Raw genomic sequence first — 18710 nt, forward strand, 5'->3', positions numbered from 1 at the left:
ATGTGTATGATTACAGTGTTTGGCAGTAAAGAACGGATCTGAAGAATCAGAACAGAAATGAAAAGGTGCAACACTTTATCTTATAACTCATAAACTAGCAATTATTTGACTGCTAGGAGCTCCCGGTGGCACAGCGGATTAAATTGCTGAGCTGCTGAGCTTGCTGACCGAAAGGTCGGCAGTTCGAATCCGGGGAGTGGAGTGAGCTCCCACTATTAGCCCCAGCTTCTGCCAACCTAGCAATTCGAAAATATGCAAATGTGAATAGATCAATAGGTACCACTTCTGCAGGAAAGTAGTGGTGCTCCATGCAGTCATGCTGGCCATATGACTTAGGTGGTGCCTACAGACAATGCTGGCTCTTCAGCTTAGAAATGGAGATAAGCACCAACCCCCAGAGTCGGACATGGCTAGACAATGTCAGGGGAAAACCTTTAATTTTTACTAGGATTCTTAGTTTTCTAGTTTTCCTGACATGAACCATTAGACAATCTTTCTAATGTTAATTCCTTCTATAATTTTTTCATTGATTACCAAAACTGGAATTTCTTGTGAAGTATCTGATTGCTTTAACTAATTTCTAGATAGAATAATCAAAGAGCAAAAGATTATTAGAAAGTTGTTAACTGTTTGTCAGCTTAAACAGAACAGCACACATTCCACGTTAGGATCAATTCATTTTTAAACGTATGTTAACAAAAAACAACAGAAAAAAACTACACATCCTAACATGATTTGGCTTTACCTTATACATTTAATTAAATTGTTAGTAGGTGACTTTTAGACAGATTACTAGATTGCTAGAAAGCTAGACAAACATGGGACTACATGCTTTCACACCTTGGCAGATGTATATCTGAGGTTCCACAGAGGCCTGGCATTATCTAGTTTACATTCCAGGTAGAGTGACTGCCTTTTAGCTCAACATTTAAGAGAAGATGTCAATCTCCAGCAGCATTTCAATTGACTACAGATTAAAAATCTTCCATGGTAAAACTCCAGTTTCAGAAAATAAATTCTGAACAGGCCTATGATTCACAATCCATTCTGCACAGGTCATTCTAAATGATGAAATCTTTTATTTGTCAAATATAAAATTCTATTTAATAAAATGCAGATTGTTTCATTTTAGTCTCCCTCATTTGAAAAATGAAATGAAAATAAAATAACAAAAATAAAAACAATACAAAAATGGATACAAATATAGAACTTGAGGAGTCATGATTTGCACTGACCAGTTTAAAAATATATATTCCAGCAGACTTTCATCTGCAACTGTGAAACAGGGGGGAAACTTTATAAAATGATAACATGAATATAACTCTATAATAGAAAGTAGTATCTTAATTGTACATTACAAATCACATCTAACAAATCTTATTCACAATTAGAAACACTTACTTCTGTGGTATATGCTTGATCGTGCTTGATAATTTCATCACTATGCAAAGTTCGTATTATAGCAAAATCAGATGTAGCAGCTGCTCCTCTCTGACATCGATATGTGGATGCATCATCTCCTTGCAACTGATCAATATCCAGTCCTTCTTGAACCAATTCGTCATCTTTAATGTTTGATGCTTTCTTCTTTTTCTTTTGTTTTTTCGGTGCATGCCCATCAGTATGTGCTTTTCTTTGCCTAAACTGTGCAAGCTAAACATAAAACAAAATCCTTTTAGAGTGAAAGTTTTCTTCATTATTGCCAATGACACTAATTATGAGGATTTATAGAGTGTTCTGCGTAAGTCCCCAGAGATAAATGCAGGTTAAAACCAAGGTAAATGTTAGAGTTCTACATAGTAAATAACCCTGAACATGAAATATGAAAACAACATCACAACTGCAAAATGTAATATGATTAGGTCAACATGTAGCACAATCTGACAAATATATATTTTAAAGGCTTCGTATTCCCCTGTAAGATGCCTACTTAAGAATAACAAAAAGGAAATGAATTCATATTTGAAAATATATATTTTGTTCATAAAGTATAAGCGAAACTCAAAACAATTTTATTGATCAGCCAATTGACCTTATCAAAATACCCAATATAAACACAACGAACAGTATATATGTAGTCTGAATAAAAATATAAATACAAATATATATATACAGAAGGAAAAAGTGGAGGAGGCCAACTGGTAGCCAAATATACCTTAATCCTAAATATGAACATCAGGTGTCCTAGTTCCCCTTACGCTGTATGCCAATATGATCAATATACAGGGTGTTTGAAAAAGAACTCCCTAGTTTTTAGTATAAAAACATTAAAACCGGGGAGGTTTTTTTCAAACACCCTGTATTCTAATCTGCTTTTAGATGCTTTATAAAGATAAAGAGAAACTTTTGTTGTCAATAAAGTATAAACAATCTAATAGCTCTTATCAAGAAAATTAGTAATGTCTCACAAACTATTTCATTAACTTATTTTTTCCACATGCTAAAGTTAGGACATCTAGCTATAACTGTAAAATATGAACTAAACCCAGGAACAACATCACGGAAGACAGCAGGCAAATTACTAGACACCCCTACCTTGTAGCAAAACATGGCTATGAACCAAAAAATCGCAGGTGAGCCAGACAAAGCACAGCTGAAAACCAATTAGTACCTAAGCTATTCAAATACTGTAAGTCAATGCCTTTTGTACAGCTTATCACTTTTAATGAGATAGAAATGGATTTTCACAACTAAACCATTACAATACATTTTTCTTAAATGATACCAAATATAGGTTCCAGGAGTAAAATAACATTAAAGTCACACAAACTGTTTGTCTTCAGATCCGATTCCTTAACAAGTTCACCACATCCTATTTTTTCTGACAAACCATATTACTTTGCACTGCAGATAAAATCAGTATAAACAGAAGCAAGAAATCTATAAATAAAAACAAAACTGCCTTTTAAAAACAGAAAATTGTATTAACAAATGACACCACACAAGAATAAAGTACTCATGATAGTCACCAGTCCAGAGAGCCAGGCATCCATTCAAGCTTGTCCGTCCCACTCGACTGAATAAAAAATGTTTAAAACTTTTGATTGAAAAGGTCTCACTTTCCAGTTGGTGTATGCTGGACCATAAACCGCTTCTTCCGTTAATTGGCCAGCCACAAACAAGCAGCAAACAGAATCACCAAAAAGAATGCAGCATTTGCAAATCAGCTCCAACATGCTACATAGCTAGCTACTTTTGTCCTTCTTCAAGTACAGACGTTTTATTTCTCCCAGCTGGATTCTGCCGTCTCCTGTCCCTGACGGGACTGCTGACAACCAAGCATATGGCTCCTGCTTGAGATTTGCTGAGCCAAAAATGTTCACCTACGTATTTAGCACTTGGTTCCTTCAGCTCTTCTCTGCCTTCTTAATTAGCTTACCCAATTAACATGGCCTTCCTACTTCTACAATAGTAAACTCTTACACATTTACCAAAAGCTTTGAAAGGCTTGAGCATTTTATCTGTATTTTAAATAACCAAACAACAAGATCTCCAACACTGCACACACCTAGAAATTCCCCAATAACCTATATAATTTGTTATTATCCCATCCACTTAAGGTAAACAATAGAAAGCACGGGAGACTTATCTTCTTAGCAACGGAAAGAATGGCTTTCAGTTCCCTAAGTGCTTTATAGAGTGAGGATGGACATTCAACAATTACTTAAAACTGAAATCTAAACATTAGCATGTTTAAAACTGCAAAATGCATATAAAAACTACCCAACTCTTATTTTGTCAGACAGCAAATGTAGAAACGAAACCATGAACAAATGCAATTCTTTGATTTTAGGATGGAGAAGAGAACGTTTTAATTCATTAAAAACGTTTTAATGACTTGATAAGAAAGAATAAAACTGAATGCAGAATCTTTCTTGAATTTAAATCACATGACAGCTCAGTTGGCTTCCAATTAAATACAAAACATACAGTTTATGATCTTTCTCAAAACCCACTAAATGAGCTAAAAGAAGGAAGTGCATTGACTGTGTGTTCTTGCTTGGAGAGGATTGGACTAGGTGGCCCTTGTGGTCTCTTATAACTCTATGATTCTATAAAAAGGACAGTTGAAAACACATCTGTTACACTCTATAAAAGTGTTTTTCTATACATTTTAATAAACATATCAAGTATTTGTTCTAGTGAAATCTTACTTCAGATTTTTACTATTTCACAGCAGGGTTAGTAAAGTAGCATGCAAAAAAAGGATATCGCTTAAATTTATGCAGAGCAATAATTTTAATCCAGTCTTACTGATCTGTAATTTACACACCCCATATTTATATAACTCTCTCATATATATATATATATATATATATATATATATATATATATATATTCTCTCTCTTTGGGGCAGCCTGGGCTCTGCGATCATCAAGTGAAGCCCTCCACTACAGTTGATAGGAATGTGTGAGAGGGTCTACCCAATGATTGCCCCTAGACCAGGACTGCACACCTCGGCAGTAATAAAAGGTCAAAATTAAAACAGTCTAAACTTCTTTGGGTTACATGCCCAGGACCGTGGGCGTACATTGCTCTTGGAGAACCTGACTGTGGAGCCCTCAAAGTCTCTCCCGCAGCCCAGTCGCCAGAGAAACTGCCTCTAAAACCCCTCTCCCTGGCTTGTGCTGCCTGGGACTCAGTGCTCTCATTTCCTGACAATGCAAAGTGGCCACACGGGGACTCCACATGTCGCCCCAAAAAGCCTGAACTGCCAAGCAGAAGAGGGGCAGCCAACCGGAGCATGAGAGCTGGGGGAGGGGTGGCCAGAGAGCAGCCCTGCTCATTTGCATGAAAGAGGAGGACGTGGAAGAGTCCAGGCACTGGGGCCTGGCTCCTGACCTGAGGGGACAAGGCCAGCATCAATGCCACGGCTTGCTCTGGCATTTGTGGCCATGCTGTTGTTGTCCAGGACAAACTCTGCTTGGCAGCCATCATTGGCTATCTGAAATCCATTGGGGGGCTGCATCCAGCCTGCAGGGCATATGTTGAGCAGGTCTCTCCTAAACTCTGAAACTTCCTTCCCAGATAGGCCAAAATAGTGCCCTCCTTTCTGTTCTTCTATCAGATAGGTTTTTAAAACAGAAAGTTTTTAATAGGGTGCTGTATTAGTTTCACTGAACAATTTTAAAGAGTTTTTTTTAATGTTTTAATTGCATTTTGTTATTTTAACTTGAGATATGAATTATTTAATACTTTACATTGTTGAATTCTATTTTAATTTTCACTTTTTTGTTTTAATTGTATTTTTCTTTTAAATTGAGAGCCGCTTTGAATCCCAATTTGGTGGGAGGGGGAAGAGAAATAAATACTATTTCTAATAGTAATAATAAGACTTCAAACAACAATGTTTCACAGTTCATAATGAATAAACATCACCAACACCAATGCAGATTTTAAAGTATTATATTAAATATGAATAATATCTGCAATGTGTTTAAGCCAAAATTTTGGTGATCCACAAAATATAACATGTCTATCAATTTAGAAGGCAATGTGGAATTCTGGCACATAACAGATTGGTAAGCAAAGTCACCGAGTATGCCAGCTTTCTTGTCACAAGAAAAATGACTAACAATCCAAGCTCTGCTAGGGCAATTATTTTGCTACATGTCTGCTGTAAAGAACAGGTGCAAGTCCAGTTGGCATGACTAGTCAAGTCAATTACTCATCTGTTGGACAGTTAACCATTTTGAATCTTTGCCTGAACAGCACTCATTTTTCAAATGTAGCACTAACATGGAGTTGTTTATTTTCTTCCACAACAATACAACCCCATTTCTCAAAATCACACACACAAGAACAGGAATTAATTTTGCTTTATCATAACACCATGTCGTCTTGGACATCTTGTACCATTCATTTGCATCTGTGCTCGCATAAATGAAGCATAGGTGGTTTATTCAAGCACTTGGGTAATTGCCCAAAAATGTCAGACAGACAGAACAGGAGTATGGACTGAACCCCTTTGCCCTTTCCAATCCTCTTTCCCATCTGTTTATTCATGGCAACTTCTCTCCTTCTCTAGCTCATTCCCTTTCCTAAAAGATACTTACTAGAAAATTACTGCCAGTATTTCTTAGCCATTTCAAATAGTAAAATTACCTCATTATTTGATTTTTTTTACACAATATAAAAAGGTCTGGGTCCACTCTAGACATAATCATATGTGCAGTTTTATTCACTTGCTCTTCCTTCATGACTTCCTATCTATTGCAGATGTCAGGGAAATAATGAGAAGAAAGTACAGCCTGAAAAACATGCCTTTGGGATATTCAATTCTCAGAATTTCCCAGTTAGCATAACCAATGGCCAGTTTGGCTGAGGGATTCTGAGCACTGTACTCCCAAAAAGTAATTTTTTCAAGGAACCTTCACAAGCAACTGGGTCTTTTTAAAGATATCTACAAGAAGAAAGTGTTCTAATTTCAAGAATAAACATTTGTTCATTTTAAAGTATAAATGAATTAATATTTTTGTCTGTAAACTATTTGTTTTAAGAAATTAAGTGAGTAATACCTTTATGGATCCTATTACATTCTTTCCACTCCCACAACTTATAAAGATGTTTTATCCTGAGGCCTTAATACTACTTAGTACTACATCCAAAAAAGTGGATTTATATCCACTAAAGCTCATGCAAAACATAAAAAACCAGTTAGTCAGAAAGGTAATCCCAGATTTCCTTTTTTTTTCTTCCCCCTTTTTTATGTGCCAAGGGACTAGAATCATTGAATGATAGAGTTGGAAGAGACCGCATGGGCCATCTAGTCCAACCCTCTGCCATGCAGGAAAAGGACTACATGTTTCAAAACTACTAAAATCAACCATATCACAGTACCTAATAAAGACAGTTTATAAATATATAACTTTCTTAGCAACAAAATGCAAATTCTGAATCTACATATGTGTAAGCTCTAGTTACATTAATGTCTTCAACTAGGGATGACCTCAGTACAGCTTAAAATTCCCTTTTCAAAGTCTGTGATTGGTCTATTAGTTAATCTATGTAATTAGTTAAGTAAAATCGTGGTCATGTTTGAAGCATGTGGAAACATATAAGCAGTACCTCTTTCACCCTAATCTATAATTTATAATAAATTAGATGGATAAGTAAGCTAAGTAACTTAGTACTCTACTCTTATCCTCACAATAAAAGGATTTGTACCAATGAATGTTTGGTGGATGCTAAAGGATTTAGACTAGCGTGTAACCAATGAAAAGAACACTGAACAAAGATACAACAATCTTATACTGAAAGGTAGCATTAAGATGACTTCAATAATCTAATTATTTTTCTTACTGAAATAAGCAGATCTCTTATCAGCTGCAATGAAAGTATGCTAGAATAGCTCTCTGCAGAATAACCCATGCAATACAAAATCACAGGACAACAGATGCACTAATTTGGCACAGTGAACCACAAAAAGTGTGAAAATTGTTACCAGGAATTCAGCAAATTCTTCCCTATTAAACTACTTGCTTTTGACAGCATAATCCTTTAACAGATGAAGAGCTACTAAATCAGGGTTTTATAAGTTTTCTCAGACAATAACCAGTTCAATAACAAGGCTCAGTAAGCCCAATCTGGCTCAGTCCACTTAACGGACGATGGGGACAAATAGAGGGACACTGTATGCTGCCCCAGCCTCACTATTTCCAGTTGAAGTTTATTACCCTACGATTGTGATAAACTAAAAACAACCAGTCATAATTCTACTGCCTAAGCTTCCCTTCTTTTTCCTCTTCTCTCAACAGAACTACAGCATACCAACAGGACTGCTAAAACGGCTGAAAGGGCCATCCCAAGGGCTGGGAGAGAGGAGAGAGCTGGGTCTGTTGCTTCCCAATTGTGAGGATTACAAGGTTTCAGAAAGAGATAGAACTCCTTCCCTCTCTTCCTCTTCTGGTTATATCACATGCATTAAAAAAGATGAAAATAATTGAAATATGCTCAGCTGTCCAGCCCTTACATTTTCCCTTTGTTTTAGCTCCTGAACACACACACCCAATCCCTGTCTAGCCAATCATGTTGACACACATGTCTCTCTTGAGAAACTTCAAGGTCTGCTTTTAATGTCCTCAAGTCCTTTTTTTCTGTTTCTCTTCCTTTTGCAAGGACTAGGTTTCACAGCAGTCCCCCCTTCTTCTGCACACACTTTTTGCATGACACGGATCAAACCAGCACCATCATTTTAGGGTCAATTTGAGTCTCACATTGTGAGTTAAGAATGACGGTATTAAGACAAAGCTCATTTACTGGTATCTGAATCATTTGGGAAATATTAGTGAAGGAGCACTCTTTTTCCAACAAGTAGCTGAGCAGATCGTCATTCAGGTATGGTGAATGCTTTTCCTCTGGGGAACTTCTGCAACAGCTGTACCTGTTTATCTTCTTTTGAGGGTTCTCCTGTAAATATCTATCTGGAGATGGCTAGTTAAAGGTTTGTATTGGGGGGGGGGGGTAGACATAAAAATTGGTGGGTTTTGGATGCTCTCAGAACCTCCTCTTGGCTTCTGCAGAGTGATTTCAAAGAAGCTCTGAGGGTGGTATTATTGTTCCATCCCACACTCTCAGCTGTGAAGACTGGTGAGTCCCTTGTTCTCTTGAAAATTATGACATTCATGCTCCATTGCTCCTATTCTTTTAAAACTAGTTCAGATATCGATGCCCCCCACAGTGCCCCATTGTGTCAAGGTCTGAGGATGCTTTTCTTGCTATTCCATGAATAAACCTTTGCTCCCACTCAATTGTGCAGACTATTCAGCCTCCTATTCTCCTGAAAAGAATTCTTCTTACAGGCCATTGTTTGTTTTTAACCTATTTAAATATTCTTGCAGGCAAAACTATACTAGCCTAATCAAAAGTTAAGAATTAAGAGGTACTTACTGCCATGTAATTTGAAAAGGATTCATTCTGAGGTACCTTCCAAGTCTATACTTCTATAGTTCAATTTGAGTTGAGGATTTTCAGCATCAGCAGGGATTGGACTTGACCTTCGTGGTATCCTAGCTCTATAATACAATAGCCCTTATTCTACGTCAGAATAGAACTGCAGTCTTAGCAAGAATTTTCAAAGAACCACTCTTACAGCTTCTGTTTTTTTTAACTTGCTCTTGGGAGTTCCTCATACTGTATTCCACAACCAAAACTAGAACATCATTCTAGTCTCATCTGATTAGAGATAAAACAGACTCTGAACCTGTGCAACTTAAAACATAATTGTGCAAATTTTTATTTTTTATTTTGAAACACATTTCAAAAGAAATGTGTTAGAAAAACACATTCAAAAATGTTTTGAATAACATTGTCTCAGAGGTCCTGGAAATAATATTGAATATATTCTTCTAAATGGAACATCACTGTTACTTTTAAAAATCATACAATCTCAATCATCACTGCTTCAAATATAGGCATGAATATACAAATAAAAGCACATATGTACAAACTCACATACAAAACTTTGGGTTGACTCTAGAGCAATGAAAGAACTTTAGAGAATGTACAGATTTCCACAAAAATCTGAATAACAATCTGTTTTAGAAAGTAACTGCTCAAAATCGACCATTTATTTAATAGTGAAAATTTATACAGAACCCACCATACTTCTAAATCTGTTTCTTCTTGTTTGTTACTAATTTTTTGTTTGTTTTGACTTATGCTAAACCAATAATATTCTTCTAATGTAACAAGAACCTTGCATCTATACACCTTCACAATAAAGGTACAGTGGGAATTATCTAAGTTACCAAAACTGGCACTATCTATTTCAGGAGAAACAAAGGATAATTTGAGTATATATCATTGAAATTGTTCCAGACTATAAGATTAATGTCTAATCTTTAATCAAATTTAAAGAAGTGTGTAAACATAGTTTAGGCTACTCAGAAACATCCATATAAAACCATCTGTGCTTTCCACATAGGAGCCAATTATAAAATTGCAAACGCATGCAAGAAAAGCAACAGTTGCCAGCGATCTTCAAGCAATACATATCTATCAAGCAGCAAGCTGCAGATGAGCATAAGTATTGGCTATCAGGAAAAGTCAACTTTTGATTTAACTATTTGGTGTAATTCATTGATTCAATAAACAGATATACTAGTAAATCAGTTAATAAAATAGTGGCATTTTGAGAATTTTTTTCTTTAAAAAGAATTCTTTTCAGCAGAAGCAGAAAAAATATGGAAAGAACAAGGGCTCCTATACCACAAAAAGAGCAGTTTAGCTATTTCCTGTACTACGTAAATGAAAAGCAATCCATCTATAATCTAACAAAATCTGGAAAGGGGGACAAGTATATTTCCATCTACAAGCTTGTTTACACGTGAGTCAAAACTATGCCTCTGCAATTCCAAGCAAAGCCCCAAAGTTGACCACTTCTGGTTAGATGAAAGGGAAATAGGCCAGCAACTGCATCAAGATTCGTGTGATATGATAAATAGAATAAAGAGTGAAATTCTGTGCAATGTTCTCTGGTGAATCCCTTTCACTATATGCAAGCCTTGCAGATAGTGGGCAGGAGTCCTAGGCACCTAGGGGGCAACTATTCAATTGACCTGATAGGTCATGGGGATATTGGCATAACTGCATGGAGGAAAAATGTGTGTATATTGACCTATGGTGACCCAGCAACAGCAACAACAACAACAACAACAACTTTATTCTTATATCCCACCACCATCTCCCCGAAGGGATTCAATGCGGCTTAAAAGGAGAACTTGACCCTATGGACTTCAAAGGATTTTCTTAGGTAAGGAATACTTAGAAGTGATTTAACAAGTTCCTTCCTCTGAAATACAGCCTACAACACTTGGGCTATACATTGGCAATCTCCTATCCAAGTACTAACCATGGTTGAGCCAGCTTGTTTTCCAATATGGGACAGAATCTGCGCTTAAGAGTAATGAGGCCTTTTAGGAGAGACAAAAAAACCTAAATTCTTTACAGAAATTTAACAAGACACACATCACATTTGGATCTAAATATTAACAAACTGGTTATCCACCTCCTACATTTTCAATGAAACATTTTTACATATTTCCTTTTATAACTTAAGGAACAGCTTTACGCTTTAGAGAAATATTAGTTGTAAGGAAACATTCCAAAGTATACCACCATGAACCATATGAAAATATTATTTTGATTTATTCTTTAGATTGCTATGCGGTGATTATGCAGTAGGAACTGCCTTTGTACTTCAGAATGAGACTGAAACAGCTTAGAATATTTGTAGACTCCTGCCTCAATTAAGGAGGAGTTCACCCAGGTATAGTGGACTACTCCTTCACCTTACCTGAGAATGAAGTAATGTAATATTACACAGAGAAATTTAACTGAAATGCCTCTAAACCCCCAAATGATCTTCCAACAACACTATCATAAAGCCATACACTGGAATGACTAAGGTAAAACAAATCAGCAACAACAGATGTTGTCACTTACAGCAGGTCATAGGACCTGCCATCCATCATTACCTTACATCTTTGTCTTCAATCTGTTTCAGTTGCTCATCTAACTGAAACCCCACACACAAGCAGTAGAAATAGGGTAGAATCAGAGAAAGGCTGCATTTAAAGGTTACACAAACCCTGTCTTTTTCACCCTGAAATATTTTTCCAGGAATAGTTGTTCCTGGCCAACACTGCAAATCAGCTTTCCTTCCCATTCTTCCATTTGCTAAAGATATCAGTAAAATAGGTTATTCAGTATCTCACTCTACATCCACTTATAATAAAACCCAGATAACATAACTGAACTGAGTATGATTAACACAAAATGCTGAGATGAGGCTCAAAAATTAACCATATTATCTATTGGGATCACTAGTATTTTCTAGATCCTGAACTTTTTTCCATTATAAACAGTGAAGTATTAAAAAGTACATATAAACCTATAGAGGCCACAAACAACTAAGCATACATGATCATAGACATAAAACTCGATTATAGTGCTGAACTGCAAAATTTGTAACTGCATTCATCAACATATTAATACACCTGGCCTTGTTATTGTACAGTAGAATTTCGCTTATCCAACCTTCACTCATCCAGTGTTCTGTAATATCCAACACAATCTGCCTTTTAGTAGGCAATGTTTTTGTAGTCAATGTTTTCAATACAGTAGTGTCTCACTTATCCAACATTCGCTTATCCAACGTTCTGGATTATCCAACGCATTTTTGTAGTCAATGTTTTCAATACATCGTGATATTTTGGTGCTAAATTTGTAAATACAGTCAGTACTACGTAGCATTACTGCGTATTGAACTACTTTTTCTGTCAAATTTGTTGTATAACATGATGTTTTAGTGCTTAATTTGTAAAATCATAACCTAATTTGGTGTTTAATAGGCTTCTCCTTAATCTCTCCTTCTTATCCAACATATTCGCTTATCCAACGTTCGGCTGGCCCGTTTATGTTGGATAAGTGAGACTCTACTGTACATTGCAATGTTTTGGTGCTAAATTCATAAATACAGTAATTACTACATAACGATACAGTGTATTGAACTGCTATTTCTGTCGACTTGTTGTAAAACATGTTTTGGTGCTTTATTTGTAAAATCATAACATAATTTGACATTTCATAGGCTTTTCCTTAATCCCTCCTTATTATCCAACATTCTGCCAGCCTGTTTATGTTGGATAAGCGAGAGACTACTGTACTACAAATCACATAATACACAATTTCCTCCTTCAGCCATTCAATATCATGTTAGTTCATTAGGCTACAAAGTAAGAAATCAGGTTGCAAGGCTACATCATATGCTCTGCAGAGTGAGCTGCTTCATTAGGCTTTTCCTTTCCTTGAACTGTGCTAATTTAAGTTGATCATTACAGAAACTTTATATAGTGAGTGCCCAATTTTACATGTTTTCCTCTTTCTTTCTTATCCTTAATTCACTTTGTATAATTTTTCCTCAACAGTAATCCTATGAACTGGAACTGTTTTGTTTGGTTTAAGGTTCTGTTAGCTTTTGGAGAGCTGAAGAATATAAATGGGAATATTTTAAACAAACCACAAGGCCAGGATCCAATGGGATCAACTCTTCTGATAATACTGCTTTACTAAATAGAACCCCTTCCTACTCCAACTGTCTCAGGTGTCCAGAAAATGTGTTTTAGAGAGCTGGAAAGCTCCCTAGAGCTGGATTTCAGGTATAAAGGCCTGAAATGGGGAAGGAGGGAAAGAAAACCCTATTGTTTTTATTAGTGCTACATTGGATTTAGGTCTACAAAATGACTTAAGTTTTCATTTTAAGAGAAGTAGATCAATTCTATCTGTGCTTATTTGGAAGTAAATCCCACTGCTTTTATTCTTTCTTGCTCCAAAGTAAATGTGCATATTATTACGATCTTAGTCTTGATTAAGAGACAATTACGATACTTTGAAAATGTGACAAGCACACACACAAAATCCATTTATTCCACCTTTCCCTTTTGCTTACCAATTAAATGCTTAGTGATGAAGCTTAAGTGATTCAGATTAACATTCAGCATTGTTACCAACATAAAATGAATGACACAGTTACTGCCAGCTTCTTGGAATTTGTTTCTTTAGAGGAGAAATATTACTTCTTATTGGTAACATGTTGAATAAAATGTATACCTTAATATTACATTTTATCTCAAACACAAAATTCTGGAAAATAGCAGTTTGTTTAATCTCTAGTATATCAGTCTAGTCCAGGGGATTCTAATTATTTATTGTGATACAAAACCAAGAGAAGGAAGCAGAATTTATAGTCAAATACATCCAATGGGTGGCCTTGGGAAAGTCACACTCTCTTAGCCTCAGAGAAAGGCAAAAGCAAACTCCCTTTATACAAATTCTGCCAAGGAAATGCCATGACAGTCTTAGGGTTGTCATAAGCCAGAAAACAACTTGAAGACATACAAAAACAATAATGTAAGATCAATTTTGTAAAAGAATATTGTTTGTTCAACGCATTTATATGCACAAACATACTGATCTATACACAACTGAAAAGTACCTATTTCAAATATTTTATCCCAACTTCCATACAATGATAGCAAAACAAGCCAAACTTAAAGAAGAAATCTCCACATAAGGTTATTAGTCTCCTCCAATCTATGTGTGCTAAAAACAAATTACTGTAGAACTGGCTAGCTTAAGTGATTGGAAATAGGATATAGAGATTTTCAGCTCCAGGTCACTAGTTTGTGTAAGCCACTGATGATGTCTTTAGACACATTCTCCACTCATTTTGCTAATGGGATCTGCATAACATGTTATTTCCATGATCCAAAAGTAAACTGCAATTGTTGTGACAAAATAAAGTATATAAGAGAATACACTCAACTTCCTGATGTTAATGTAATCCTATGCATGCTTACAAGTACATTACTGAACATTATTGGACTTTCTTGCAAATAAATCTACATATTACTGTGCTGTCAGTTTCCCTGGCAACAGTGACTGTCATGTTTATTACACACATAGTTTATTGTGGGAAAGGTAGGCATTCCCTTTCTTCTTCAGCAATCAGAAATATGCTTTCTAAGCATTTTCTGCATTTTTAGAAAATGGAATTCAGAGCCAAGAAAATGTTGCAATGTTTACATTGGAATTCCACAACAATAGAAGCAAGCTGTGATCTCCACTATTAATTATATCGGCTGCAATTATGAAGTGATATATTTCAAAGACGGAGAAGCACATTTCTTTGTTCTCCAAACAAAATTACTATTCACTATCACCACCACCACCACCATAGCTTTATTTGGAATTGCACACACCCAACATGGTACACGAATAATAAGCTCCAACATGTAAACTGTTCATTAGAAATTTTATTCTGTAGAATTTCACTGAAATTGTGTTCCAGCCAGAGAAAGCAAGACACACCTTTGCATGAGAATGAGGAACAAAGAAAGCCAAGCAAGCAGCTGATAGCAGCAATTTTTGACTTAGCTACACATGTGACAAAGAACAGAAATTAGGGGAAAAAATCTCAGCTTGAGAACAAAAAAGCAGTTTAATGAATAATTCATTGTGGAATGGTTTTATAAGGAGCAACTGCTGATTGCTAAGGTAATAAAATTACTTGAGTGTACGTGAAAGAGATGTGGAACACTTCAGACCAATTTTGGAAATCAGCCAGCACTGAAGAGGGGCTAGGAGATCCCAAGATATCTTTTAACAGTCCTTAAATCAACTTCCCAAGACACTCAAGGGAGTTTATCACTATATAAATGTCTACAATCCCTAATTATAACTCATGCTGACAATTCTTAGTCCTACATACACCTACAAAATCCTACAAACATGGGAATTAACCATCTCTGACCTCAGTTCAGTTATTTGCAATATACTGAAAAGGGAAAGGCCCTGCCTCTTCCTTTAATGGATTAACTGGTAGTCTGATTTACAAACTGACAGACTAATGCTATTCTGTTGTATTATTTGGAAGCAAACCCTGGAGACAACGTTTGCACTTTCATTCAATGCAGATTACTTACAATTTAAACACAATGTAAACACAGAAAAGAAGACTTCAAAGCATTATGCACTATCCCCCATCAGAAATTAGGCCTACTTGGTGACTTTGGGCAATTCTCTCTCCCCGCCTCAGAGTAAGGCAAAGACAACTACCCCTCAAAATAAATTCTGACAAGAAAACCCCATTATAGGGTCACCTTAAACTGGAAACAACTTCAAAGCAAACAAAATAAGCACAACAAAAGAATTCTGGAAAAATTATTTACAAAAATATTTTACACATAATAAGCCGTTTAGAAATTACTGATCAGGCTGGCAGCCAGAAACCTAAACAATGGTTTGAAATTATTATTGTGTAGAATACCTTGTTCATTAATGAAGTGTATAAATTTGCTTATCCAGACATTCCCAACACCCATTACCATGTACCAAATGTACCATAATGTATGGCACAAGGTGTCTACAAATACATTCCATCCCTTTATTGAGGGGAATGGATCACAAGAATCAGATACAAATGTTAGTCCACTTCTGTATCACGTGTTACAAGGGATGGGGGTGGTGCTGCAGGCATGCCTGACAGCCCATTGTGTAGAGGAGAATTTGCATGGTGGCAAATCTCACATTGCATTTCTTAGAATTGTATTACATTTGGCCTATAATGTTTCTAACTATGCTGCCTGCATTGCTGTTTTATGCTGACTACACTGCACTTCTGATCTAATCCCCGAAAAGGCTAAAATTCATACATTCCTGACACCATTCATTCCTGTGAGCTATGCACACATGCCACCTCCAAGAAGTCTTTTTCACCTCCAAGAAGCCTTTTTAAGATCTCTTAATCAGATTGTCTGATTCTGCAATAAGAAGAATCACCGCCACCAGTTGGCACCTGTGGCATTTTCAAGGCATGCACTTGTGTCTCTGTCCAGCAGCAACAGCTGTCACAAGCCAATCGCATTACAACACATACAGGCAAGCAAGTGCCTCGCTCTGCAGTTTTCCATTTTCATGAGAAGGTGCACCCTGGTATACCGATTAGCATTACCACCACCTCCAACATATACGCACAAAGAAAGAGCCCCAAACAAAGAAAGCGCAGCACGGGAAAGATGCCAAGGCACGCCTCTCTCCCTCCCACAATAACACAGGTCTACAATGGGGAAAAAACTCCCCCCTCCCAAATATTGATATATTTTTGGGGTGAAGAGTTAGAAAAAAACAATAACAATGCTATATCACTTGAGACTTCTTGTCACAAATTTCAACAGCATTCAGTCACAGCTGACAGGAAACAAAAATCAAAATCAACAAAAATCAAAATGCAATCAAAACGTCATACCATCCTACAGTCCTTCCACAAATTTCAACACCATTCGGTCACAACCCAGTCAGAAAAGAAATACCAAAATGCTGCACCACACAATGTTTCTTTCACAGGTTTCAGTCCCAGCTGACAATAAAAAAACTCAAAATAACTTGTGGGGAGAAGAAAATGCTATATTCTCATAACTCCATCGACAACATAAGTATATCAAAGCAAGTTGTGTATGGAAGAAACTTATACATAATGGCACACATCTAAGATCATTTGAGGGGATTTTGAACCCCAGATTCCTATAAAATTAATATACATTTTTAAAACATTGCCATGACTCAATTTTGCAGTGAAACGGTTTTCAGAGCTTTGGGTGCAGCTACACCAGGCATAGGCAAACTCATGCATGGAGGAGGAGTTGTTCAAAGCTAGGGACAATGCGATTGCTGCTGCCCACTTTTGGCCTAAAATTATTTAGCTGTTTGTGATTCCTTTATTTTATCGCTTTTAAACTTATTTATTATGCAATGCTTTTGACACAAAATAAATAAATGGGCAAACTTCAGTCTTCCAGGTGTTTTGGACTCCAACTCCCATAACTCCTAACAGTCGATGGGAGTTGGAGTCCAAAACACCGGGAGGGCCAAAGTTTGCCCATGCCTGATCTACGATGTAGAATGAATGCAGTTTGACTGCGTTTTAACTTAATGCTATGGAATCTTAGGACTTGTAGTTTGGTGAAGCACCAGTCTCCTTTAGCAGAAAAGGCTAAAGACTTCGTCAAACTACAACTCCCAAAATTCCACAGCATTGAGTTAAACTGGTGTCAAACTGCATTCATTATAATAAACAGACTCTTTGACAGTGAGGACAGCTCAATAGCCTTGACTGCCTCCTCTACTGATAAGTATCGAGGGTGAATTTTGATGCAGTTTGACACTTCAACTGCCACAGTACCATACTATGGAATCGTGGAGTTGTGATTTTACAAGGGCTTTAGACCTGGCATGGGCAAACTCCGGCCCTCTAGGTGTTTTGGACTTCAGCTCCCACATGACTTAATTTTGCAGTGAAACCATTCTCAGAGCTTTGGGTGCATCTACACCAAGCATGGGCAAACTTTGGCCGTCCAGTGTTTTGGACTTCACTCCCACAATTCCTCACCGCCGACAGGCTGTGAGGAATAGTGAGAGTTAAGAGTCCAAAACACTTGGAGGGGTGAAGCTTGCCCATGCCTGCTTTAGCCTGTTACCAAAGATTGGTGCCTCACCAAACCACGCCTCCATCATTCCACAACATTGGTCATGACAGTTAAAGCGGTGTCAACCCGCATCGATTCTTCAAAGTGGCTTCATGTCCCCCCGCGGCCTTTCTCTGCTACGCCCCGCGTCCTTACCTTGGCCTTGCCGGCCTCCAGCTTCTTCTGCCTCTCCTCGTCCTCCATGGCCCCTGAGGCGGGAGAAGAGAGAGACCACAGTATTTATTATTATTATGATCAAGCCGTGAAGGGGAAATGGCGGGGCCCTGAGGCGTCCAAACGAGCGTCTTTACCCGTCTCCCCCGCTTTCCTTCCCGTCACACGCGAGAGGCCAGCACTGTCGGCTACGAGGAGCAGGAGGAGAGGAAGCTCTGTGGCGGACCCACCGGCGCCGCCATCTTCGCCTCCACGTAAACACGCGGCCGGGGAAAGTGGCGTCACCACCATAGCCCCGCCCCCAAGCGCCTCCCATTCGCTGCCTACCTGAAGGGAGGCTATTCCTTTCGCCCCCCTGCCTCAGAGCAGCGGGAGGGAGCGCGGCAAAGGAAACAGCCGTTGCCATAGCACCGTCTTAATAAGCTTCGCGTCCCTTGGCAGACCCCGAGGGTGGCTTTTATTTAACCTTGGGTTTATTTTCGAACAGAGTGGAAACTTGGGCTGGCTACATGC

The 18710-nt window shown here is 37.5% G+C and overlaps 1 protein-coding gene across 7 annotated transcripts in view; it reads right to left on the reverse strand.

Moving 5' to 3' along the window:
- Positions 1-18489, reverse strand: part of akap9 (A-kinase anchoring protein 9) — a 112654-nt gene extending 94165 nt beyond the window's left edge. For 6 of the 7 annotated variants that reach the window (XM_008112508.3, XM_008112507.3, XM_008112509.3 and 3 more), the window contains exons 1-3: positions 18335-18489; positions 18180-18232; positions 1402-1653 (exon numbers count right to left, since the gene is read on the reverse strand). In XM_008112508.3, the coding sequence (XP_008110715.2) occupies positions 1402-1653; positions 18180-18232; positions 18335-18488 (459 nt within the window). In that variant the 5' untranslated portion in view covers position 18489. Of the gene's footprint in view, positions 1-1401; positions 1654-2969; positions 3365-18179; positions 18233-18334 lie in introns of those variants that run through there. The other variant, XM_008112505.3, reaches the window with a different exon arrangement.
- Positions 18490-18710: the final 221 nt, after the last annotated feature.

Source organism: Anolis carolinensis, chromosome 6 (assembly GCF_035594765.1).
Source record: "Anolis carolinensis isolate JA03-04 chromosome 6, rAnoCar3.1.pri, whole genome shotgun sequence".
Lineage (NCBI taxonomy): Eukaryota > Metazoa > Chordata > Lepidosauria > Squamata > Dactyloidae > Anolis > Anolis carolinensis.